General features: G+C 36.9%; 1 protein-coding gene across 2 annotated transcripts in view; it reads left to right on the top strand.

The window, feature by feature from the left end:
• The window catches only part of RANBP17 (RAN binding protein 17), a 458,652-nt gene that overhangs the window by 108,927 nt on the left and 322,996 nt on the right, over positions 1-26,729 (top strand). For both annotated transcript variants that reach the window (XM_037799252.1, XM_037799251.1), the window contains one exon: positions 19,139-19,244. In XM_037799252.1, coding sequence (XP_037655180.1) covers positions 19,139-19,244 — 106 coding nt within the window. The remainder of the gene's footprint in view (positions 1-19,138; positions 19,245-26,729) is intronic.

Below are 26,729 nucleotides of genomic sequence, written 5' to 3'. Positions count from 1 at the left end.
AATCACTGCCCTCCCCCCTACGTGGGATCAGACACCCAGGGAAGTGAATCTCCCTGGCAACGTGGAATATGACTCCCAGGGAGGAATGTAGACCCGGCATCGTGGGATGGAGAACATCTTCTTGACCAAAAGGGGGATGTGAAAGGAAATGAAATAAGCTTCAGTGGCAGAGAGATTCCAAAACGAGCCGAGAGATCACTCTGGTGGGCACTCTTACGCACACTTTAGACAACCCTTTTTAGGTTCTAAAGAATTGGGGTGGCTGGTGGTGGATACCTGAAATTATCAAACTACAACCCAGAACCCATGAATCTCGAAGATAGTTGTATAAAAATGTAGCTTATGAGGGGTGACAGTGGGATTGGGAAAGCCATAAGGACCAAACTCCACTTTGTCTAGTTTATGGATGGATGTGTAGAAAAGTAGGGGAAGGAAACAAACAGACAAAGGTACCCAGTGTTCTTTTTTACTTCAATTGCTCTTTTTCACTCTAATTATTATTCTTGTTATTTTTGTGTGTGTGCTAATGAAGGTGTCAGGGATTGATTTAGGTGATGAATGTACAACTATGTAATGGTACTGTAAACAATCGAAAGTACAATTTGTTTTGTATGACTGCGTGGTATGTGAATATATCTCAATAAAATGATGATTAAAAAAATAAATTACACTTAATTTTTGTATATGTTACATATATTCTTTCATTTATATCAAATATTACCTTAAAATGTAAAAAGATTCAGTTGTATAATGAAAGAAAAGGCTGTTTTCCTTCAAATGGGTATTGGATGAAAGTATAGAGGTTCTTAGATATATGTGAATGGGATTAACTGAAATGTAATAATTCAATAATGTTAGATAGGTATTGAATAAAATAAGTCAGACCTGACTCTTGATTAATATAAATTCAAGGAATTTGTATAGTTGGGTGTGCTATATAGTTTTAGTACAATGACACTTCAAAGTTTTTAATATAATGCCTGTTATATAGAAGCCTTTTAATAAATACTTGTTTCCTTCTAGTCGAAAGTTCAGTGGGAAGGAAGAATCTGTCTGCCTTATAGAGATCTGTGGTCTGTTAAAAAATGATTGTTTTATAGTATGAAAAATGCCTAATGTGGTTTTAGTTGGAACTGCTGTGTGTAGTAGTATTCAGTTTCTTTTGTGCAGACTAAACACTTCAGTTAATGTTGAACAAAGAAAATTGTATGCCCTCGTTATGCATGCTTTAATTTAGATGCTTAATGGCTTTTAATGTTACAAAATAAGTTATTATTATATTATGATCTCATTTGTATTATATTGTCTTGCTCTTCCGTATTTGTGGTGATATGGTTATGGTTTACAAAAACAATAATCCCTAAGAAATAGGTCATTAACAGTAGTTAACGATTACTTGTGATCTATGGTAATGACTGATTTCTTTGGGATTATTGCAGTTATAAACCATAATTACAGATTATTACAGCAATAATTATTTTGTTAAGGAAAAAATAAGCTGTACTTGAACAGCTGCTAAAACAAGTGCCCTGAACATTTCAGGATAAATAGAAAAATGGAAAATTATAATGGAAGTTTAGTCTTATTATAAAATGAGATTTTTAAAAAATTATAGATAAATTTATGCATTGGATTTTTTTCTAAATGCAGTTTAGATTTATGAATTTACATGGTTCTTTAAACTTTGTGGATGTAATTCCTGTAACCAGAGTAACTTCTTGATGTTGACTGTTTTGAAAACTATCAATCTAAGATTGTTGAGGTTTAGGGAAAGATTTAAGGTTTATGAGAAATATTGCTTATTATTCAGATAAATATGAAAATTGGATTTGACAGTGTAATAATGACGCATATATTTCATTGTTCATTTCTAACCCTAATCCTAACTCAGTCAGTACTTGTTAAACTTGTAAGGGTTGAGAAATGACTGCTTTTCTGATTTTCTTACAATAAAACATCAGTCATTCCTTTCTGAAGCAAGGAAAGAATAAATATGCATTTTATTTTTCTGAATGAATAAACTCTTCAAAATTTACCATAATTTTAGGAAAAAATGCTCACAGTTAATCAAACGTTATCATTACATGGCATTCTTTGATATAAAAGATTAACAGTCATAGAATAAAATGAATTAAAGAATAAAGAATTTAAAGTTTGAGAAATTCATGTCCTATATTTTGTATCTTAAGCCTTTCTGTTATTAGACAGTGATGCTTATCATGCTGCATTGTAAAATTCTTTGGTGTTTTTTCCTTACCTATCTCCCTCACTAGACTGAATTACTTGGGCACAGGTCTCTCTCTTTCCATGTCTGCATACATGTGCATGTTTAGTTATATGTCCCTACCACAAAACATAATATATAGTAGGTAGTCAGCAAATGTTTTTCTAATGTCTTTTTTTTTTTTTTTTTTTTTGCTGGCCCCTGTTTTTATTTTTTTATTTTTTATCAGAGAAGTTGTGGGTTTAGAAAACTATCATGCATAAAATACAGAAATCCCATGTACCACCCCACCGCCAACACTTGCATTGGTGTGGAAAATTTGTTACAATTGATGATAACATTGTTTTGGTAATTCTTTTTTTTTTTAACAGTAGTTACCTTTGTTACAATTGATGAAAGATTATTAAAATAATAGTATAACTATTTTCCATAGTTTATGTAGGGATATTTTTCCCCCATATTTCCAACCTATTATTTTTTCATGCATGTCTCAATTTTATTACTCATCTGCCCATACACTAGATCAAGGGAGTGTCAGAGACAGTTTTTACAATCACATGGTCACATGATAAAAGCTATATAGTTACACAGTCATTATCAAAGAGCAAGGCTAATAGATGATAGTTCAACAATTTCAGTTGTTTCCTTTTGGCTATTCTGATACATCAGAAACTAAAAAGAAATATCTGTATAATGGGTCAGTAGTCATAATCATTTGTTAAATTCTAATTTCTCAGTTATACCTCCTCCCTCTCATTCTGAATGTCTTTAATAGCAGATTTTTTTTTTCAGTTTTTGTTTGTTTTACAAAGAACATTAGGAAAGTGTATATGACTAATTGTAACTAGCTTTAATTGTAACAAGCCTTTTTGGTGGAGAGGAAAGGACTTAAAAAATTTTGATATTGTGTGACTTAATGTTCCTTGATTAGCTTCTTAAATATAGCTCAGAATGAACATATACCAAATGTTACATATTGGTATACTTTATGATTTTTTCTAGGTACAATATAGAAGAACCATTGTAAAGGGGCTACTTTTTATCTAATAATAATAGTAATAATAGCCAACATTTATTGAGCACCTGTTTTGCAGTTGGCATTATTATGAGTTCTTTATATGCAAAATACCATTTAATCATTGTCACAACCCTGTACCCCATAATTGTTTTTTTTTTCTTTTTTTTTTGTAAATACAATTTTATTGAAGCATGTGTTGTTTTTTTTTTAACTTTTTATTTTGAAATAAATTCAAACTTACAGGATAGTTGCAAAAATAATACAAACTCCATACACAGAACTCCACCCAACCCCTACCCCCCTCCACCAATACCCAGATCTACCAACTTTAATATTTTGTCACTTTACCATGTCTTTCTTTCCCTCCCTATCTATCATTCATCATCTATTGTTCTTTCTCATATGTTCTTTCTGAACATGTGAGAGCAAGTTGCACACATCCTTGAACAAATAATATAATTCACATATACATTTCCTATGAACAAGAATATTCATTTATGTTATCACGTTAAATGTAGTTAAGAGATTCAAGAAATTTAACATTGATATAAAGCTTACATTCTATGTTTGGTTTTTTTCATATGTCCCAATTGTGTCCTTTTGAGCCTATTCTCCTGTATTCTTAGATCTCATCCAGGATCATCAATGGCATTTAATTCTCATTATCTACTTAGACTGTCTTTTTTTTTCAATTGTGGAAACATATATACAGCATAAATCTTCCCATTCCAACCCCTCCCAAGCATTCCATTTAGTGGGATGAATCACATTCACAATGTTGCAATGCCATCAACTTCCCACCATCCATTACTAGAAATTTCCCTTCACCCCAAACAGAAACCCTACACTCATTTCTTACTAACTCCTCATTGCCCCTTCCTCCACTTCTCGTAACCCATACTCCACTTTTCATCTCTATGATCATATTCTCTGATACTTTCTTTGTGTTTACCATGGGGCTTAAATTTAACATCCTAAATGTATAACAATCTTGTTTTCTTTGATACCAACTTAACTTCAATAGGACACATAAACTATGTTCCTGTAGTTCTCCATTCCCCCACCTGATGTAGTTCTTGTCAAAAATTACATATTGTCATATTACATATTGAGTCCAAAACCACTGGTTTATCATTACACTTGATGTATTTTAGATCCTGTAGGAAGTAAATAGTGGAGTTACATATCAAAAATACAGTAGTATTGATATTTATATTTACCAGGTGATCCTTACTGGAAATCTTTATTTCTTCATGTGGTTTCAGCCAATTGTTTAGTGTCCCTTCCTTCCAGCCTGCACAGTTGCCTCTAGCATTTCTTATAGGATTGATCTACTGATGATGAAGTCCCTCAGCTTTTGATTATCTGGGAATATTTTCATCTCCCCTCATTTTTACCCCCCAGGTGTTTGTGAATTTTCTAAGTCTTTGATGGTTATTGACTTCTAATTGTATTCCATTGTGGTTAGAGAATGTGCTTTGAATAATTTCATTTTTTTTTTTAATTTATTGAGGCTTGTTTTATGTCCCAGCATATGGTCTATTCTGGAGAAAGTTCCGTGATCACTAGAGAAGAATGTGTATCCTGGTGTTTTGGGATGTAATGTTCTCTATTTGTCTGTTAAATCCAATTCGTTTATCAGATTGTTTAGGATGTCAGTTTCCTTATTGGTCTTCTGTCTGGTTGATCTGTCTGTAGGAGAGAGTGATGTGTTGAAGTCTCCCACAATTATTGTGGAGCCATCCATTGCTTCCTTTAGTTTTGCCAGTGTTTGTCTCATGTATTTTGTGACACCATGATTGAGTGCATAAACATTTATGATTGTTCTTTCTTCTTGTTGAATTGCCCCTTTTATTAGTATGTAGTGGCCACCTTTGACTCTCATAACATCCTTGCATATAAAATCTATTTTATCTGAGATTAATATTGCTACCCCTGCTTTCTTTTGGCTGTAGCTTGCACGAAATATTTTTTCCTTCCTTTCACTTTAAATTTCTTTGTGTCCTTGTGTCTACGATGAATCTCTTTCATGCAACATACTGATGATTCATATTTTTTGATCCATTCTGCGAATCTATATCTTTTAATTGGGGAGTTTAATCCATTTACATTCAACGTTATTACTGTGAAGGCATTTCTTGAATCAGCCATCTATCCTTTGGTTTATGTTTGTCGGAAGTATTTTTTTCCTCTCTCTTATTGTCCTTCAATGAACCAATATTGATTCTCTTTAGTACTGAACCTTTCTCTATATATCTCTCTCCTTTCTTTGTTTCTCTGTTGGTAGGGCTCCCTTTAGTATCTGAAGTAGGGCAGGTCTTTTATTAGCAAAATCTCTCAGCATTTTTCTGTCTGTGAAAAATTTATACTCTCCCTCAAATTTGAAGGAGAACTTTGCTGGGTAAAGTATTCTTGGTTGGAAATTTTTCTCTCTCAGAATTTTAAATATGTCATGCCACCGCCTTCTCGCTTCCATGGTGGCCGCTGTGTAGTCACTACTTAGTCTTAGGTTGTTTCCTTTGTATGTGGTGAATTGCTTTTCTCTTGCTGCTTCCAGAACTTGCTCCTTCTCTTCAGTATTTGACAGTCTGATCAGAATATGTCTTGGAGTGGGTTTATTTGGATTTATTCTATTTGGAGTTCACTTGGCATTTATGCTTTGTATATTCATATTGTGTAGAAGGTTTGGGAAGTTTTCCCCAATAATTTCTTTGAATACTCTTTCTAGACCTTTACCCTTCTCATCCCTTTCTGGGGTACCAATAAGTCTTATATTTGTATGTTTTATTTTATCTATCATATCCCTGAGGTCCATTTTGATTTTTTCGATTTTTTTCCCCATTCTTTCTTTTGTTTTTTCATTTTCTGTTCTCTGTTTCTTGAGGTCACTGAGTCGTTGTTCAGCTTCCTCTAGTCTTGTACTATGAGTATCCAGAATCTTTTTAATTTGGTCAGCAGTTTCTTTTATTTCCATAAGATCATCTATTTTTTTTATTTACTCTTACAATATTTTTATGCTCTTCTAGGGTCTTCTCCATGTCCTTTATATCCTGTACCATGCTCTCGTTGTTTGCCTTTAGTTCTTTGTAATTGGTCCAAGTACTGTGTCCCCTCTGATCTTTTGATTTGGGTGTTTGGGTTTGGGTTATCCATAGTGTCTGGTTTTTTCATATGCTTTAAAATTTTCTTTTGTTTTTGGCCTCTTGGCATTTGCTTTACTTGATAGGGCTGTTTTAGGATATGTAGAATTATTCAAAGGCTAATCTCTAATTTGTCAGATCTACAGCTTGGTGGCGTACACTTTAACTAACTAACCAGCAGATGGCATCTGCATGTCACCTATTCCTCTCAAGTCAGTTCTCCCCAACTTTGTCTTTGTGGTGTGTGAGCATCTGATTCTTATGGGGTCCAGTTGGTGCACCAAGTTTGGGTGTGTTTTTGGTGTTGTCTGCCCTGAATGTGAGGCGTGTATCTGAGCGGTTAGGGAGGGAGGGCAGCTTTAATAATCAAACCTCCCAGGTGTTCCTGGAGATTTAAGGCTGTTGCAAGAGTCTAAGCCTTCATTTCAGTCTTGCCACAGATTGTCTCTGCCACTGACCCACAAGTCCCTGGTTTTGGCGAATGGACTCTGGGATTTCCAAGTGGGTCCCTCTTCCAAGCCATGCCCTTCTAGGGCCTCTGCTGAGGGAAGGTTGTGCTACATCGCAAGTGCACGCTGTCTCTCAAGGGAAGTCTGGGCCACCGGGCCATGTAGGGGCATTCCCAGCCTGCTGTAAGGATGGCTGAATGGGGTGTGTTAATTCCCACCCCCCTTTTCGCACAGCTCCGCCTTCCAAGCTCCCGGGACAATTAACTGTGGGTGCGCAAAAGGCTATTGTCCGTGCCCAATATTGTGGCATGTGCGTGTGTTGCTGGAAACACTTCCTGTCACACTGGGTTTTTTGGCGTGGCTCTGGGATGCAGCGCTTGCACCGGGCAGGAGTGTTCCCATCCCACCGGGAAGATGGCTGCAAGGGGCATGGTTTCTTTTCCCCCTTTTGACTCGCCTCTGCCTTCGTCACTCCGAGACAGTTAGCAGCAGGTGTGCGAAAGGCTTTCTTCCACACCAGATACTGAGGCGCTCGCACAGCCCGTTCCTGCCACATTTCGCTGTGCGGTTCTCACTGCTGTATCTGCAGCCACTTTTGAGTTTTTTAAAAAACAACTAGTCCACTTCCAAACGCCAACCCAGTTTCCCCACACTGCAGCGTGACTGCCAGTTATTCAGCAAGCTTACTCATTCATTTCAGAACGCAGACTCCTGGTTTCACCAAGTGCATGGTCCCTGTGGATTTAGCAGACCTTATCCAGCTGGTGCATTGCTGGAATTGGTGTTCTGGGTCACTTTCTGGCTTTTATCTAGTATTTTTCACGGAGGTGTTTTTTTGCCCTATCTCTCCTAGCCACCATCTTAGGTTCTCCGCCATAATTGTTTTCATAAACCAAAAAGTTAAAGCCAAGGAAAGTAAGTATATAACGTGCCTAATAAGTAGCAGCAACAAGATTTGAACTCAGGCTGTGTCCTTGGTAGCTAAATTATACTGCCTCTGTTATTTTTGATATTGACTCTCCAACAGAGAAATGTAAAAATTACAATGTATGGTGAATTCTTTATTTTCAGATAGGCTCTTTATCAAGAGCTGGTAGGCAGATGTCTTTGTGTTTACATTAATGGTAAGCTCCCAAAGTAAGTTTGCCTGTTTTTAAACTCAGCTGTTCAACAAACATTCATTTCATGTATCTTATGTACTCAGTTTTTTTGAGTGCTTTGGTAATCAAAAGAAGTGTGATACACCATAGAAATGACCACAGAGTCATATGCAATCTCATCTGCATTTTGGATTCAGGAGATAGGTAGATGATAGTCCAGGATTAGGAATCAAAATATGTTAAATAAACATTTAAGAGATTGTTGGATCATAAGAGATGACTGGATCATCAAGATCTTTCCAGCTAATTGACAACTGTCATCTGAGAATTCCCTTTCATCAGTCTGTTGAGAGGAAGTGTAACAGTTATAAGAATGGACTCGAACTACGTTACCTAGATTTAAATCATGGCTCTGTACTTTTTAGTAGGGATTTTTGACAATTAAATGACTATAGATTTAGATAATAGATAAAATGGTTAGAACAGTGCCTAGTACATAGTAAGCGCTATATAATTGTTTGCTATTATTATATGTAATAGTAAAACTTGCCTGAAGAAACATGGGTATCTAAAAATCTAAATTGGTAAAACATAAAAAGGAGGTAATTATTTACATTTAAATAATATTTTCATTTAAGAAGTAATTTATGATAGGATATTTTAAAAGTGATTCCCACAGGGCAGACAAAACATTACAGTACATTCACTAAAAATTGTTTGCCATGTTTCATATTCATATCCATTATATAAAGTATGTAAACACATACACAGGTGGAGCATAGTCTATTAATAATCTCTTTTGTAAGATTCTGAGAAATATTTCATCTTTTGTTAAATATGCCTTGAGAAGAATTGTTTGCATTTTATTTAAGCAGTAGAAGTATAACATTTATTTTCAGTAATGGCTACATTTTAATAATTTTGCTAAGTTATAACAACTTAGCAACTTTTTCTTTCCTGCTTATATTCATATTTTGTGCTTGATGCTATGTTTCCTGTGCAATGATTTTTCTTAATTCAGGAACCCAGGTCTTTCAATAACTTACATACTATGTACCAGGCACTGTTTTAGGCCCTGGAGATGCAGTCAAGAATTAAACAGACAAAAATACCTCCTCTTGTGTGTTTACATTTTATTCAGATAGGTAATAAGGCAAGATAAACCAGTGAAAAATTTATTATATTTGAAAATGTTAAGTGCTAAAATTTTTAAAAATGAAGCCAGTAAGAGGAATAGGAAATGTTGGGGGATTGTGTTCTTCTTATCTGTCACCAAAACTTAGTGGCTTAAAACAATGTTCATTTTATTTTTTCTTTCAATGTTCTGAGGATTGAAAAGTTTTGGCTGGGTGGTTCTCCCTTTGGGATCTTCCATGCATTGTAATCATATGACAGCTGGGCTGAAGTCATCGAAATATTTCTTTTCTTAAAAGTCTGATGTCTTGAGGTGGAATGCTTGGAGCATGGGGCTTCATGGACATCTCTCTCCATGTAGTCTTTCTGTGTGGCTAGCATGCATTTCCTAACAATATGATGGTCTCAGGGTATGTGTTCTAACATGGTTGCTGGCTTCCCCAGAGCAAACATTTCCTGAGAGATTAGAGGAGGCTGTCATTTCTCTTAAAGACTAGACACATAACTGTTTTTGTGTCACTTCCACCATATGCATAGGTCAGAGCATTCAGTTCAGCCCACATGTTCTAGTTTGCTAATGCTGCCGGAATGCAAAACACCAGAAATGGATTGGCTTTTATAAAAGGGGGTTTATTTGGTTACACAGTTACAGTCTTAAAGCCATAAGGTGTCCAAGGTAACACATCAGCAATTGGGTACCTTCAATGGAGGATGGCCAATGGTGTCCGGAAAACCTCTGTTAGCTGGGAAGGCACGTGGCTGGCATCTACTCCAAAGTTCTGGTTTCAAAATGGCTTTCTCCCAGGACGTTCCTCTCTAGGCTGCAGTTCCTCAAAAATGTCACTTTTAGTTGTGCTTGGGTTATTTGTCCTCTCTCAGCTTCTCCAGAGCAAGAATCTGTTTCAGTGGCCATCTTCAAACTGTCTCCCATCTGCAGCTCCTGTGCTTTCTTCAAAGTGCCCCTCTTGGCTATAGCTCCTCTTCAAAATGTCACTCACTGAGTTCCTTCTGTTATGTCAGCTCATTTATATGGCTCCACTGATCAACTTAGACCCGCCCCTGAATGGGCGGAGCAACACCTCCATGGAAATTATCCAATCAGAGTCATCACCCACAGCTGGGTGGGGCACATTCCAAAGAAACACTCAAAGAATTACAATGTAATCAACACTGATAACGTCTGCCCACACAAGATTACATCAAAGATAATGGTGTTTGGGGGACACAATATATTCAAAGTGGCACACCACATTTATAAAGATTTGGAAGAATAGACTCCACCTCTTGATGGCATGTGCATTTATGGAGGGAAGGAATTGATGATGGCTATTGAAGACATGTTCCCACTCTAGGTATTAAAGTTTTAGGTAGAATACCTGAGTGAGAAGGTGCATGCAAAGTGAGGTTAGTTGTCATGGCTTTATCTTTCTCCAGCTATGTTAAGATGAGTGTGTATAGGCAAAGAGAAGGTGGAAAATTGGATTTAAACAATGATAGTATTTTAAGGTGAGTATGTTAGAGCAAGAGAGGAGTTGAAGATGTATGCAAGGGAGAGATTATAATAACTGATCATAAAATTGAAGCTAGCTAAAGAGGACAGAGAAGATACGTAGGGAATAAGAACTAGTAAAAGTGGTAGTTCCCAAAACTGTTAGACCTAATAAAAGAGTTCAGCAAAGTGTCACAATACAAGATCAATTTACTGAAATCAATTGTATTTTTATATACATGCAATGAACAATCTGAAAATGAAATTAAGAAGACAATTCCACTTAAATAGCATTAAAAAGAAGACTTAGGTATCATTTAACAAAAGAAGTGCAAGATTTCTATACTGAAACTGTAAAACTGTTGAAAGAAATTAAAGATCTAAATAAATGGAAAGGCATTCAATGGTCATGGTTACTTAATAATACTTAATATTGTTAAGATTTTAATATGCCCCAAATTTATCTGCACAGCACAATCCCCACAAAATCCCAGCTGGTTTTTTTTGCAGGAATTCACAAGCTGATCCTAAAGAACCAAGCTGGAAGATTCACTTCCTGATTTCAAACAATAATCAAGATAGTGTGGTGCTGGCATAAAAGTGCTGGCATACATGTAATAATGAAATGTAATTTAGAGTCCAGATATAAAATCTTACATTTATAGCAAACTGATTTTTGATAAGGGTGCCAAGACAATTCAATGGGGAAAGAATAGTCTTCTCAACAAATGGTGCTGGGACAACTGGATATCCACATGCAAAAAAAATGAAGTTTGGGCCTTACTTCACACCATAAGCATAAATTAAATAAAAATGAAACAGACCAAAATTTAAGAATTAAAACCATAAAACTCTTAGAAGATAGCATAGGATTAAATGTTCATGACTTTGGATTAGCCAGTAGTTTCTTAGATACAACACCAAAAACACAAATGAGGAAAGAAGAATTAGATTAAATGGGTACATAAGAATTGAAAATTTTGTGCGGCAAATTATACCACCAAGAAAGTGAAAAGACAACTCACTGGATGGGAAAAAATAGTTGTTTATCATATATCTGATAAGTGTTTAATATCCGGAATATATAAGAACTCATATAAATAATACCCAGAATACATAAAGAACTCATAGGATGCAACAACAAAAAGAAAAACTGCCCAATTAAAACATGAGCAAAGGATTTGAATAGACATTTCTATAAAGAAAACATACAGTAAATGTGTGAAAGAATGTTCAGTATTTTTAGTCATTTGGGAAATGCATATGAAAATTAGAGTGAGACCAATATGGACTAACTACAATGTGTAAACTCAGAATTGAATCTTAAAACATAGCCTAACGTGGACATAATAATTGTAACAGTCCCTAGATTGTAAGCTCTTAGAGCAGTTAACTCTATCCCTGAATTGTAATGCCTATCTCTAAACTTTGAGATGCTGATCCCCTAGTGTATAACCTGATTGGTCCCTGGAACAATGCATATCTCTGAGACACCTGAAACTCAGAGCTAGAGCTCGGCAGATATGAATGTCAGTATTAGTGCATACAGCTACTGTCAAAAAAAAAAAAAAAAAAAAAAAAAACTGAAAAAGAGCCCAGACTTCAATTAGTGATATGAATGAAGCAGGTCTGGTTAAGACCAGGGCAAGCCAGGCCAAAGGGTAAAGGTTGAAACTCATTGTGTTTTAAAACTTCAACTTCTATATGAGACCAAGGGAAGAGATATCTATTTAGTACAGGATCTAAATTTTCTAAACAGTACAACTCTACAGTCGATTTGTTCAAACACCACAATTGCCTGGAACTTTGAATAGGAAGTGAGATATGGTAGGTTAGTATAGGCTGGAGTGAAATAGTGACACATCCCAGAGTAGTTTGGGCAGATAATAAAAAATATATTTACAGCCTCCCGCTCCCCAGCCCCGAGGATCTGGGGGAAGGTGCGGATGTGTTGGACATCCTCACCTTGACTGGTGTTGATGTTGTCACAAACATTGGGACTGGCGATTTGATGTGCTGAGCCCTCGATCATGGGACTTGCCCTTATGAAGCTGGTTACTGCAAAGGAGAGGCTAAACTTGCATGTAATTGTGCCTAAGAGTCTCCCCCTGAGTACCTCTTTGTTGCTCAGATGTGGCCCTCTCTCTCTCTAACTGAGCCATCTCGACACGTGAACTCGCTGCCCTCCCCCCTACGTGGGACCCGACTCCCAGGGTTGTAAATCTCCCTGGCAATGCAGAATATGACTCCCGGGGATGAATGTGGACCCAGCATCGTGGGACTGAGAGTATCTTCTTGACCAAAAGGGGGATGCAAAATGAGACGAAATAGTTTCAGTGGCTGAGAGATTTCAAATTGAGTCGAGAGGTCACTCTGGTGGACATTCTTATGCACTATATAGATAACACCTCTTAGGTTTTAATGTATTGGAATAGCTAAAAGTGAATACCTGAAACTACCAAACTCCAACCCAGCAGTCTGGACTCCTGAAGACAATGATATAATAATGTAGATTACAAGGGGTGACAGTGTGATTGTGAAGACCTTGTGGATCACACCCCCTTTATCTAGTGTATGGATGAGTAGAAAAATGGGGATAAAAACTAAAGGACAAATGGGGTGGGATGGGGGATGATTTGGGTGTTCTTTTTTCACTTTTATTTTTTATTTTTGCTCTGGTTCTTTCTGATGTAAGGAAAATGTTGAGAGATAGATTGTGGTGATGAACGCATAACTATGTTATACTGTGGACAGTGGTTTGTATTCCATGGATGATTGTATGGTGTGTGAATGTATTTCAGTAAGACTGAATTTAATAAAAAAAAAAAATTAGAGTGAGAAAACGACTTCACATTCACTATGGCTATAATGAAAAAGATAATAAGTGTTGTCAAGGATGTGGAGATAGTGGAATCTTTATGCATTCCTAGTGGTAATGTAAGTGTGCAGTTGCTTTGGAAAGCAGTTTGGTAGTTCCTCAAAATGTTTATTATAGAGTTCCCATATGTGTTAGCAGTTCCACTCATAGGTGTACCTGAAAGAAATGAAAATAAGTCCGTATGAATGTTTATAGCCTCATTATTTATAGTAGCCAAAGAGTGGAAACAACTCAGATACTCATCTACAGATGTATGAATAAATAAAATGTGGTGTATCCAAGTAATGCAATATTTTTCAGTCATTAAAAGTAATGAAATACTGATCCATGCCACAACATGGATGAACTTGAAAACATAATGCTAAGAGAACGAAGCTGATCACAAAGACCATATATTGTATGATTTCATTTATATGAAATGTCTGGAATGGGAAAATCTAAAGTAATACAGAGCAGATTAGTGATTGCTTAGGGCTAGGGAGGTGGGTTGCAAAGTTTCTGCTGGTGAATATGGGATTTCTTTTAAGGGGGATGAAAATGTTCTAAAATTGATAGTGATGATGGTTGCAATATTTTTTTAAAAAAATATTGAATTGTATATTTTGGATGAATTATATGGTATGTGAATTACATATCAGTTAAGCTGTTTTTGTAGTTGTTGTTTTTTAAATTGTTAGATTCATGGATCGACATTCCCTAGTAGGACAAAGGATTGTTTTAGTTGGAAGATTCATCCTTGTAGATATTGAAACACTAATGATTATGATAGAAATACTCTTGGAAAAAGGGACAGTGAGCCAGGAACTAATGTCTTCAAAAAATAAAGGGAAATAATTGAGGGAGAATAGATAATTATAAAAAGGAGGTGTAACATAGTTTTATGACATAAGATAGAAATCTGAGTGCTTTTATGATGGAGAAGACAGAATATTCTGAAAATGGAAATGAGGAACATGAACAACACCTCTCTGTCCAAGGCTCAGGATGCAAGAGGTGTGGATGGGAAAGCAGCTGCCACTTGAGAAGGCCCACAGGCAAAGCAGATTCATCAGGGGAGAGTATATTTTATCAACTTTTATATTGCTCATGAAATACTTTTGTAGTACTTAAGATCACTTTCTGAATACCTATGTGAGCTTTTATTTTCTGTTATGTTTTCCACTAATTATGCCTTTCTTGAAGATTGAGTGTTTTTGTGATGATTACTTGATCAAGTTAGTGTTCCTGTTCTCCTATTTAATTTGTTTCACATTTCTAATGTACAAGGCTGCATAATTGGTCCATTCTGGTTTACACATTGTTACTTGTAATAGAATAAGGGATGCAGATATTGCCAGATTATGTTTCTAATTTACAGGATGTTTGCTACCTCAATAGGCTAAGGTCTGGATCCCAGAACTTATGAGGGAGTTGTTGGTTAGTTGTTGTGTAATAATGACTGTGAGTATCCTCGGGAAAATAAGAGGAATATTCTTTTTCTACATTTATTTATTCTTCCTAACTCTTCAAAAAACACAAACATCTTTCATGGCTATTTGATTCAATGCCTTTTTTTAAAATTTATTTTATTTTGAAATAAATTCAAAGTTATATGAACAGTTACAAAAACAATACTAGCCCCATACACAGAATTCCATCATACCCTGACCCCCGTGCCCCAGTAGCTCAATCCACCAGCTTTAACTTGCTGTCACATTGCTATTTCTTTCCCTCCCTCCTTCCCTCCCTCCCTGTCATCCATCATCTATTGCTCTGTCATCTGAACATATGAGAGTTAGCTGCACACATCCTTGAGCATTCACTGTAATTCATGTATACACTTCCCATGAACAAGAACATTCTTTCATGCAATCCCATTAAGCGCAGCTAAGAAGTACAATAGATTCAACAATGATAAAAAGCTTACATTCTGTATTTCCTTTTCCTTATGTCTCAACTGTGTCCCTTTGAGCCACCTGTCCTGTATCCTCCTGTCCCATCCAAGTTCATCCTTAGTATTCAATTGTCATCTAGTTAGACTGACTTTTTTTTTTTTTCAGTTGTGGAAACATATATACAACCTAAATCTTCCCATTCCACTCCCTCCCTAGCCTTTCATTAGTGGGATTAATCACGTTTAGAATGTTGTAATGCTCTTTCCCACCATCCATTACTAGAAATTTCCCTTCACCTCAAACAGCAACCCTACACTCATTTCTTAACTCCCCATTGCCCCTTCCCCCATTTCTCTTAACCCAAACTCTGCTTTTCGTCTCTATGGTTATATTCTCTGATAATTTCTTTGTGTTTACTGTGGGGCTTAAAATTAACCTCTTAAATCCATATCAATCTTGTTTTTCTTTGATACCACCTTCACATCAATAGGACACATAAACTATGTTCCTATACTCCATCATTCCCCCACCTTTATATAGTTGTCTAAAATTACATATTTTACATTGAGTTCAAAACCACTGATTTGTCCTTAGAGTTTGTGTATTTTATGTCATGTAGGAAGTAACTAGTGGAATTACAGTTCAAAAATTATTGACTTCTATTTGTATTCCATTGTGGTTGGAGAATGTTGCTTTAAGTACATTCAATGTTTTTTTTAAATTTCTTGAGGCTTGTTTTATGTCCCAGCTTATGATCCCTTCTCAAGAAAGATCTGTGGTCACTAGAGAAAAGTGAGTGTCCTGGTGATTTGGGATGTAAGGTACTATATATGTCTGTTAAAATTCTCTATATCTCTTTCTCCTTTCCCTGTCTCTCCTCCGGCAGGGCTCTCCTCAGAATCTGAAGTAGGGCAGGTCTTTCATTGGCAAAGTCTCTCAGCATTTGTTTGTCTGAAAAATTTAAGCTCTCCCTCAAATTTGAAGGAGAGTTTTGCTGGATAAAGTATTCTTGGTTGGAAATTTTTCTCTCTTTCAGAACTTGCTCCTTCTCTTCAGTATTTGACAGTCTGATCAGAATATGTCTTGGAGTGGGTTTATTTGGATTTATTCTATTTAGAGTTCGCTGGGCATTTATGCTTTGTGTATTTATATTGTGTAGAAGGTTGGGGAGGTTTTCCCCAACAATTTCTTTGAATACTCTTTCTAGACCTTTACCCTTCTCTTCCCCTTCTGGGACACCAATAAGTCTTAAGTTTGAACGTTTTATTTTATCTATCATATCCCTGAGATCCGTTGCGATTTTTTTTTATTTTTTTCTCCATTCTTTCTTTTGTTCTTTCATTTTCTGTTCTGTGGGCTTCTAGGACACTGAGATGTTGTTCAGCTTCCTCTAATCTTGTATTGTGAATATCCAGAGCCTTTTTAATTTGGCCAACAGTTTCTTTTATTTCCATAAGATCTTCTATTTTTTTATTTACTCTTGCTATGTCTTCTTTATGCTCTTCTAGAGTCTTCTTTATGTAGTTTATATCCTGGGCCATGGTCTTCTTGATGTCCTGTAAATCCTTTGCCATGTTTTCGTTCCTCGATTGTAGATCTTTGATTAATTTTGCGAGGTATACTGTATTTTCTGATATTTTGGTTTGTGTGTTTGGAGTTGGATTCTCCATATCTTCTGGTTTTATCATATGCATTAAGATTTTCTGTTGTTTTTGGCCTCTTGGCATTTGTTTTGCTTGATAGGGCTCTTTCAAGTTGTAAAGAAAAAGGGATATCGATCTAATTTTTCAGGAACACAGTTTGGTGATTTACACTTTCTCTAACTAACCAGCAGATGGCGTCTGTGAGTCATCTATATCCCTCGAGTCAGTTCTCAACCTTTTTTCTGCTTTGTGTGGGGAAATGATTCTTGTGGGTTCAGTTGGAGAACTCAGTTTGGGTGTGTTGCTGGAGCTGTCCGCCCTGAGTGTGGGGCGTGTGTACGGATCACCAGGGAGGAAGGGCAGTTCTAATGTTCATATCCCCCAGGATCCCGGAGATTCAAGGCTGCCCCAAGAGTCGAAGCCTTCGTTTCAGTTCAGCCCTAGCCTCTCTCTCGCGCTGATCCATAAACCACGGGACTTGGCGTAGCGTCCCTGGGTTCTCTGAGCGGATCCCCCCTCCCAGCCGCGCTCTTCCAGTAGCTTATCCGAGGGAAGGCTGTGCTACGTCACCAGTGCACGCTGTCCCTCAAGGGAAGCCCTGGGCCGCCGGGCCATGCGGTGGCGCACTCCCAGCCCAAAGCAAAGATGGCCGAGCGGGGCGTCTCAGCCCCCTCCTCCTCGCACCGTTCCTCCTTCCCAGCTCTGGGACAAGTGGTGGTGCTTTGGGCTGTGGGCACGGCCCCAGGCAGGAGTTTATCCAGCCCTCCGGGAGCCAGCTGCGAGCTGTGGGGTTTCTTTCAGCTTCCGCTCTCTCCTCTGTTCCCCCGAACCCAAGGGTATCTGCTACGGGCTATCTTCCTGGCCAGACAGCAAGAGGCCGGCCCAGCCCCCTCTTGCTGTGTTTTACTGCGTGGTTCCCATAATTGCTATTCCAGCCGCTCCTTTTTTTTTTTTTTATTTTTTTTTATTTTAAACAGCCAGCTGGTCTCCAAACGCTGAACCCTGGCTTCCCCAGCCTGCCGCGCAGCTGCGGGTCTTCCAGCTAGCTTACTCACTCGCTTCAGAATGCCAACTCCGGGTTTCACCAAGTATACGGCCCCTCTGGAGCTAGGAGCCCTCATCCAGTTGGCGCATCTCTGTAACCGGTATTCTAGGTCACTTTCTGGTTTTTAGCTAATGTTTTTCACGGAGGCGTTTTCTTCACCCTGTCTCAGCTAGCCGCCATCTTAGTTCCAATTCAATGCCTTTTTTAAAAGCACTAAGTTCACTTGAAAAGGTTTTTCAACACTGAAACAAAAGTGATTTCAATATTATGAAATAGCATGCTCATCTTGGAAATATCAGTCCCCAAGAATAGCACAGAATTTATTTTTAGCAAGATAATTGGTAAGCTGTTCATTATTCAGGAAGGTCGCAGAAATTTTGGAGAATCTGATACCTAGATTGATGAATTCACAGAGGTAAAATAATATGCATTATACAAAAATCATTCAGTAAATGTCTGCATTTCTGAATTAGTCAGTTTTAGCTGTCCAAAATAAGATTTGTGAAAACTGTAGATGTTGCTGTTTGTGCCACTGTTGTAAAATTATTTAACCCCTTTGCTATTACTGGCCATTAATTTAACTCGATTGTCCAACAGTGTGAGTTGCATAGCTTTTAAAAAAAGTCACACTTGAAAATACAAAGGGAATAAATTTATTAGCATCTACTATGTTCCAAGCAGGGACAAGATATAAAATGATCACACTGATATTATCACATATCAACCATTCAGGAGATACTAGTCATTGGATCATAGTAGCACTTAATAACAGCCCTGATTTTAGGTATTGCATTTGGTATTTTGTTATCACATGTAGTTTTAATAGTTAGTCTTCATGGTAGATACTGCTTTTTCCATTTTGTAAATGAAAACACTTAAGACTTTAAAGAGGTTACGTAACTTATGCATGATCACATAGCTAATTGGTAGAGCCAGGATTCAAGCATGGCTCTCTAACTGGCTCTAAAATTTGTCATTTCCACTGTAAGGGCTTGATAAACAAAATCCAACTCTCTGTTCTTATCTGTTGGGAACTTGGTTGACAATAGTTTATCACTTGTTTGGAAGACTCTGGAATTTTCTAAAAAATAAGCTTTGTTTCTATTAATACTTCCTAAATTTTTTCTTTCTTGTTATATATTAGGACGTCTTGCATGGCTGGTATACTTAGTTGGTACAGTTGTAGGAGGAAGATTAACATATACCAGTACAGATGAACATGATGCTATGGATGGAGAATTATCCTGTCGGTAAGTAATGGTCATGTAATTTACAGAAATTGACTAAGCAGTTGAGAAATTTAGTTATTGAGCTGGTATTATGAACTAAAGCATTTTTCACTTGACTTATCAAGGAAGGTATTCATTCTCTTTTTGTAAGAGAGAAAACCAAGACTTAGAGATTAAGTGGTTATAAACATCAAATTTCTAATTAGTAGTAAAGTCAAATTTTTTTTAAACATTTGTGCAGGTCGTGTGTTGTAGATTTAGGTTCTTTTTTATTTCTTAGGAACTGATAAAGTATGCAAAATTGGTGTGTATAGGATGGCATAAATCTGGTGAAAAAGTAATAGTTAGTAAGTAACCCAGCATCGGCCTTGTTTATGATTGTTGACTAGAATTTTCACCTAATGATCACAGCCTTAGTAAGAAGCAACTGAATTATTATCACGTTTCTATTCCAAACCGAGAAAAATTCCTGCCTATGAATAAAGTCAGAGAGTTTTCCATATATTCTGATTTGTATCTAATAATGTCTTTCCTTATTTACAACCTAGTACATGTTTTTATTGAAGAATTAAAAAATTAAAATGAGAAGTAAAGTTATATATTAATCTTGGAATAACTACCACTCATTTTGGTAAAGACCCTTTAAGTCTGCGTGATAATCACCACGTGAATTTTTCAACTTTTTTCAAACAGAAGTTATGTCATTATAATATTGTTCCTAAGAATTGCATAGCTGCTCAAAGGGTATATGGCATTTTAAAGACTTTAAATACATATTACCAAATGATCCTCTGGAAAAGTTATATCAGCTTGTTCTCCCAACCAAAAGATACGACCTTTTTTTCTTTTTTCTTTTTTTTTTTTTCCAAACACTAGGTAATAGGATCATTGTCTTTGCTAGAGTATAGCTAACAAAATGCCTTGTTTTAATTTGTATTTCTTTGGTCACTAGTTGTGTCAAGCATTCATTTCCATCAATATTTTTGACATTTGTATTTCTTCTTTGTGATTTTCATATCTATACTGATTGTGTCATTTACCTGTTCTTTCCTTTTGTGATATTTTTTTATCTTCATTTTATTGAGATATATTCACATACCACACAGTCATACAAAACAAATCGTACTTTCGATTGTTTACAATACCATTACATAGTTGTACATTCATCACCTAAATCAATCCCTGACACCTTCATTAGCACACACACAAAAATAACAAGAATAATAATTAGAGTGAAAAAGAGCAATTGAAGTAAAAAAGAACACTGGGTACCTTTGTCTGTTTGTTTCCTTCCCCTATTTTTCTACTCATCCATCCATAAACTAGACAAAGTGGAGTGTGGTCCTTATGGCTTTCCCAATCCCATTGTCACCCCTCATAAGCTACATTTTTATACAACTCTCTTCGAGATTCATGGGTTCTGGGTTGTAGTTTGATAGTTTCAGGTATCCACCACCAGCTACCCCAATTCTTTGGAACCTAAAAAGGGTTGTCTAAAGTGTGTGTAAGAGTGCCCACCAGAGTGACCTCTTGGCTCCTTTTGGAATCTCTCTGCCACTGAAGCTTATTTCATTTCCTTTCACATCCCCCTTTTGATCAAGAAGATGTTCTCCGTCCCACGATGCCGGGTCTACATTCCTCCCCGGGAGTCATATTCCACGTTGCCAGGGAGATTCACTCCCCTGGGTGTCTGAACCCACGTAGCGGGGAGGGAAGTGATTTCACCTTTCAAGTTGGCTTAGCCAGAGAGAGAGGGCCACATCTGAGCAACAAAGAGGCATTCAGGAGGAGGCTCTTAGGCACAACCATAGGGAGGCCTAGCCTCTCCTTTGCAGCAACCGTCTTCCCAAGGGTAAAACTTATGATAGAGGGCTCAACCCATCAAACCACCAGTCCCCTATGTCTGTGGTCATGTTAGCAACCATGGAGGTGGGGTAGGCGAATACCCCTGCATTCTCCACAGGCTCCTCAAGGGGGCTCTACATCTTTTTTTTTCCTTGTTTTTCTTTTATTTATTTATTTTTTTTTTACCTTTCCCTTCTTTTTTAAATCAACTGTATGAAAAAAAAGTTAAAAAGAAAACAAACATACAATAAAAGAACATTTCAAAGAGACCATAACAACGGAGTAAGAAAAAGACAACTAACCTAAGATAACTGCTTAACTTCCAACATGTGCCTACTTTACCCCAAGAAAGTTACATAATATAGCAACATTTCTGTGAACTTTTTCCTACTATATCCATCAGAAATTAACAGACCATAGTCATTCCTGGGCATCCCCAGAACGTTAAATAGCTTATTTGTTCTTCTTGGATTATTGTTCCCCCTTCCTTAATTGCTCTCTATTGCTAGTTCCCCTACATTCTACATTATAAACCATTTGTTTTACATTTTTCAAAGTTCACATCAGTGGTAGCATATAATATTTCTCTTTTTGTGCCTGGCTTATTTCGCTCAGCATTATGTCTTCAAGGTTCATCCATGTTGTCATATGTTTCACGAAATCGTTCCTTCTTACTGCCGCGTAGTATTCCATTGTGTGTATATACCACATTTTATTTATCCACTCATCTGTTGAAGGACATTTGGGTTGTTTCCATCTCTTGGCAATTGTGAGTAATGCTGCTATGAACACTGGCGTGCAGATATCTGTTCGTGTCACTGCTTTCTGACCTTCCGGGTATATACCGAGAAGTGCAATCGCTGGATCGAATGGTAACTCTATATCTAGTTTTCTAAGGAACTGCCAGACTGACTTCCAGAGTGGCTGAACCATTATACAGTCCCACCAACAATGAATAAGAGTTCCAATTTCTCCACATCCCCTCCAGCATTTGTAGTTTCCTGTTTGTTTAATGGCAGCCATTCTAACCGGTGTTAGATGGTATCTCATTGTGGTCTTAATTTGTATCTCTCTAATAGCTAGTGAAGCTGAACATTTTTTCATGTGTTTCTTGGCCATTTGTATTTCCTCTTCAGAGAACTGTCTTTTCATATCTGTTGCCCATTTTATAATTGGGCTGTCTGTACTATTGTCATTGAGTTGTAGGATTTCTTTATATATGCAAGATATCAGTCTTTTGTCAGATACATGGTTTCCAAAAACTTTTCCCATTGAGTTGGCTGCCTCTTTACCTTTTTGAGAAATTCCTTTGAGGTGCAGAGACTTCTAAGCTTGAGGAGTTCCCATTTATCTATTTTCTCTTTTATTGCTTATGCTTTGGGTGTAAAGTCTAGGAAGTGGCCGCCTAATACAAGGTCTTGAAGATGTTTTCCTACATTATCTTCTAGGAGTTTTATGGTACTTTCTTTTATATTGAGATCTTTGGTCCATTTTGAGTTAATTTTTGTGTAGGGGGTGAGGTAGGGGTCCTCTTTCATTCTTTTGGATATGGATATCCAACTCTCCCAGCCCCATTTGTTGAAAAGACCATTATGACTCAGTTCAGTGACTTTGGGGGCCTTATCAAAGATCAGTCGGCCATAGATCTGAGGGTCTGTCTCCGAATTCTCAATTCGATTCCATTGATCTATATGTCTATCTTTGTGCCAGTACCATGCTGTTTTGGCAACTGTGGCTTTATAATAAGCTTCAAAGTCAGGGAGTGTAAGTCCTCCCACTTCCTTTTTCTTTTTTAGAGTGTCTTTAGCAATTCGAGGCATCTTCCCTTTCCAAATAAATTTGATAACTAGCTTTTCCAAGTCTGCAAAGTAGGTTGTTGGAATTTTGATTGGGATTGCATTGAATCTGTAGATGAGTTTGGGTAGAATTGACATCTTAATGACATTTAGCCTTCCTATCCATGAACATGGAATATTTTTCCATCTTTTAAGGTCCCCTTCTATTTCTTTTAGTAGGGTTGTGTAGTTTTCTTTGTATAGGTCTTTTACATCTTTGGTTAAGTTTATTCCTAGGCACTTGATTTTTTTAGTTGCTATTAAAAATGGTATCTTTTTCTTGAGTGTCCCTTCAGTTTGTTCATTTCTAGCATATAGAAACATTACTGACTTATGTGCATAAATCTTGTATCCTGCTACTTTGCTAAATTTGTTTATTAGCTCTAGTAGCTGTATCGTCGATTTCTCAGGGTTTTCTAGATATAAGATCATATCATCTGCAAACAATGACAGTTTTACTTCTTGTTTTCCAATTTGGATGCCTTTTATTTCTTTGTCTTGCCGGATTGCCCTGGCTAGCACTTCCAGCACAATGTTGAATAACAGTGGTGACAGCGGGCATCCTTGTCTTGTTCCTGATCTTAGAGGGAAGGCTTTCAGTCTCTCACCATTGAGTACTATGCTGGCTGTGGGTTTTTCATATATGCTCTTTATCATGTTGAGGAAGTTTCCTTCAATTCCTACCTTTTGAAGTGTTTTTATCAAAAAGGGATGTTGGATTTTGTCAAATGCTTTCTCAGCATCTATTGAGATGATCAATTGATTTTTCCCTTTCGAGTTTTTAATGTGTTGTAATACATTGATTGTTTTTCTTATGTTGAACCATCCTTGCATGCCTGGAATGAACCCCACTTGGTCATGGTGTATGATTTTTTTAATGTGTCTTTGGATTCGATTTGCAAGTATTTTGTTGAGGATTTTTGCATCTATATTCATTAGGGAGATTGGCCGGTAGTTTTCCTTTTTTGTAGCATCTTTGCCTGGTTTTGGTATTAGATTGATGTTAGCTTCATAAAATGAGTTAGGTAGTGTTCCATTTTCTTCAGTGTATTGAAAGAGTTTGAGTAAGATTGGTGTCAGTTCTTTCTGGAAAGTTTGGTAGAATTCCCCTGTGAAGCCATCTGGCCCTGGGCATTTATTTGTGGGAAGATTTTTGATGACTGATTGGATCTCTTTGCTTGTGATGGGTTGGTTGAGGTCTTCTATTTCTTCTCTGGTCAGTCTAGGTTGTTCATATGTTTCCAGGAAATTGTCCATTTCTTCTACATTATCCAGTTTGTTGCCATACAGTTGTTCATAGTATCCTCTTATAATTTTTTTAATTTCTTCAGGATCTGCAGTTATGTCACCTTTTTCATTCATTATTTTGTTTATATGGGTCTTCTCTCTTTTTGATTTTGTCAGTCTATCTAGGGGCTTGTCAATCTTGTTGATCTTCTCAAAGAACCAACTTTTGGTGATATTTATCCTCTATTGTTTTTTTGTTCTCTATGTCATTTATTTCTGCTTTAATCCTTGTTATTTCTTTTCTTGTACTTGGTTTAGGATTGGTTTGCTGTTCATTTTCTAGCTTCTTCAGTTGATCCATTAGTTCTTTGATTTTGGCTCTTTCTTCCTTTTTAATATATGCGTTTAGTGCTATAAATTTCCCCCTTAGCACTGCTTTTGCTGCATCCCATAGGTTTTGGTATGTTGTGTTCTCATTTTCATTCGTCTCTATATATTTAGCAATTTCTCTTGCTATTTCTTCTTTAACCCACTGATTGTTTAGGAGTATGTTGTTTAACCTCCAGGTATTTGTGAATTTTCTAAGTCTCTGATGGTTATTGACTTCTAATTGTATTCCATTGTGGTCTAGAGAATGTGCTTTGAATAATTTCAATCTTTTTAAATTTATTGAGGCTTGTTTTGTGTCCCAGCATATGATCTATTCTGGAGAAAGTTCCATGAGCACTAGAAAAGTATGTGTATCCTGGTGATTTGGGATGTAATGTCCTGTATATGTCTGTTAAATCTAATTCATTTATCAGATTGTTTAGGTTTTCAGTTTCCTTATTGGTCTTCTGTCTGGTTGATCTATCTATAGGAGAGAGTGATGTGTTGAAGTCTCCCACAATTATTGTGGAAACATCAATTGCTTCCTTAAGTTTTGCCAGTGTTTCTCTCATGTATTTTGTGACACCTTGATTGGGTACATAGACATTTACGATTGTTATTTCTTCTTGCTGAATTGCCCCTTTTATTAGTATGTAGTGGCCTTCTTTGTCTCTCAAAACATCCCTGCATTTGAAGTCTATTTTATCTGAGATTAATATTGCTACACCTGCTTTCTTTTGGCTGTAGCTTGCATGAAATATTTTCTCCATCCTTTCACTTTCAGTTTCTTTGTGTCCCTGTGTCTAAGATGAGTCTCTTGTATGCAACATATTGATGGTTCATTTTTTTTGATCCATTCTGCGAATCTATATCTTTTAGTTGGGGAGTTTAATCCATTTACATTCAACGTTATAACCGTGAAGGCATTTCTTGAATCGGCCATCTTATCCTTTGGTTTATGTTTGTCATATTTTTCCCCTCTCTCTATTAATATCCTTTATTGTACCCATACCAAATCTCTTTAGTACTGATCCTTTCTCCAAGTCTCTCTGTCCTTTCTTTGTTTCTCTGTCTGTAGGGCTCCGTTTAGTATCTCCAGTAGGGCAGGTCTCTTGTTAGCAAATTCTCTCAGCATTTGTTTGTCTGTGAAAAATTTAAGCTCTCCCTCAAATTTGAAGGAGAGCTTTCCTGGATAAAGTATTCTTGGCTGGAAATTTTTCTCACTCAGTATTTTAAATATATCGTGCCACTGCCTTCTCTCCTCCATGGTGGCTGCTGAGTAGTCACTACTTAGTCTTATGCTGTTTCCTTTGTATGTGGTGAATTGCTTTTCTCTTGCTGCTTTCAGAACTTGCTCCTTCTCTTCTGTGTTTGACAGTGTGATCAGTATATGTCTCGGAGTGAGTTTATTTGGATTTATTGTATTTGGAGTTCGCTGAGCATTTATGATTTGTGTATTTATGTTGTTTAGAAGATTTGGGAAGTTTTCCCCAACAATTTCTTTGAATACTCTTCCTAGACCTTTACCCTTTTCTTCCCCTTCTGGGACACCAATGAGTCTTATATTTGGACGTTTCATATTATCTATCATATCCCTGAGGTCCATTTCGATTTTTTCAATTTTTTTCCCCATTCTTTCTTTTATGCTTTCATTTTCCATTCTGTCATCTGCCAGGTCACTGATTCGTTGTTCAACTTCCTCTAGTCTTGTACTATGAGTTTCCAGAATCTTTTTAATTTGGTCAACAGTTTCTTTAATTTCCATAAGATCATCCATTTTTTTATTTCATCTTGCAATGTCTTCTTTATGCTCTTCTAGGGTCTTCTTGATTTCCTTTGTATCCCATACTGTGGTCTCATTGTTCATCTTTAGTTCTTTGAGTAGCTGCTCTAGGTGCTGTGTCTCTTCTGATCTTTTGATTTGGGTGCTTGGGCTTGGGTTATCCATATCATCTGGTTTTTTCATATGCTTTATAATTTTCTGTTGTTTTTGGCCTCGTGGCATTTGCTGAACTTGATAAGGTTGTTTTAGGATTTGTAGACCAATTGAAGTCCTTATCTCTAATTTATCAGATCTACAGCTTCGTGGAGTACACTTTCTCTAACTAACCAGCAGGTGGCGTCCACGAGCCACCTGTTCTCCACAAGCCATTTCTCCCCTGCTTAGCCTTTTTGGTGAGTGGGGGAGTGAGTCTTGTGGGGTCCAATTGGTGTACCAAGCTTGCGTGTG

Source organism: Choloepus didactylus, chromosome 11 (genome assembly GCF_015220235.1).
Source record: "Choloepus didactylus isolate mChoDid1 chromosome 11, mChoDid1.pri, whole genome shotgun sequence".
Taxonomy (NCBI): domain Eukaryota; kingdom Metazoa; phylum Chordata; class Mammalia; order Pilosa; family Megalonychidae; genus Choloepus; species Choloepus didactylus.
Note: the sequence above shows the minus strand (reverse complement) of the source record. Positions and strands in the feature narration are given on the sequence as shown.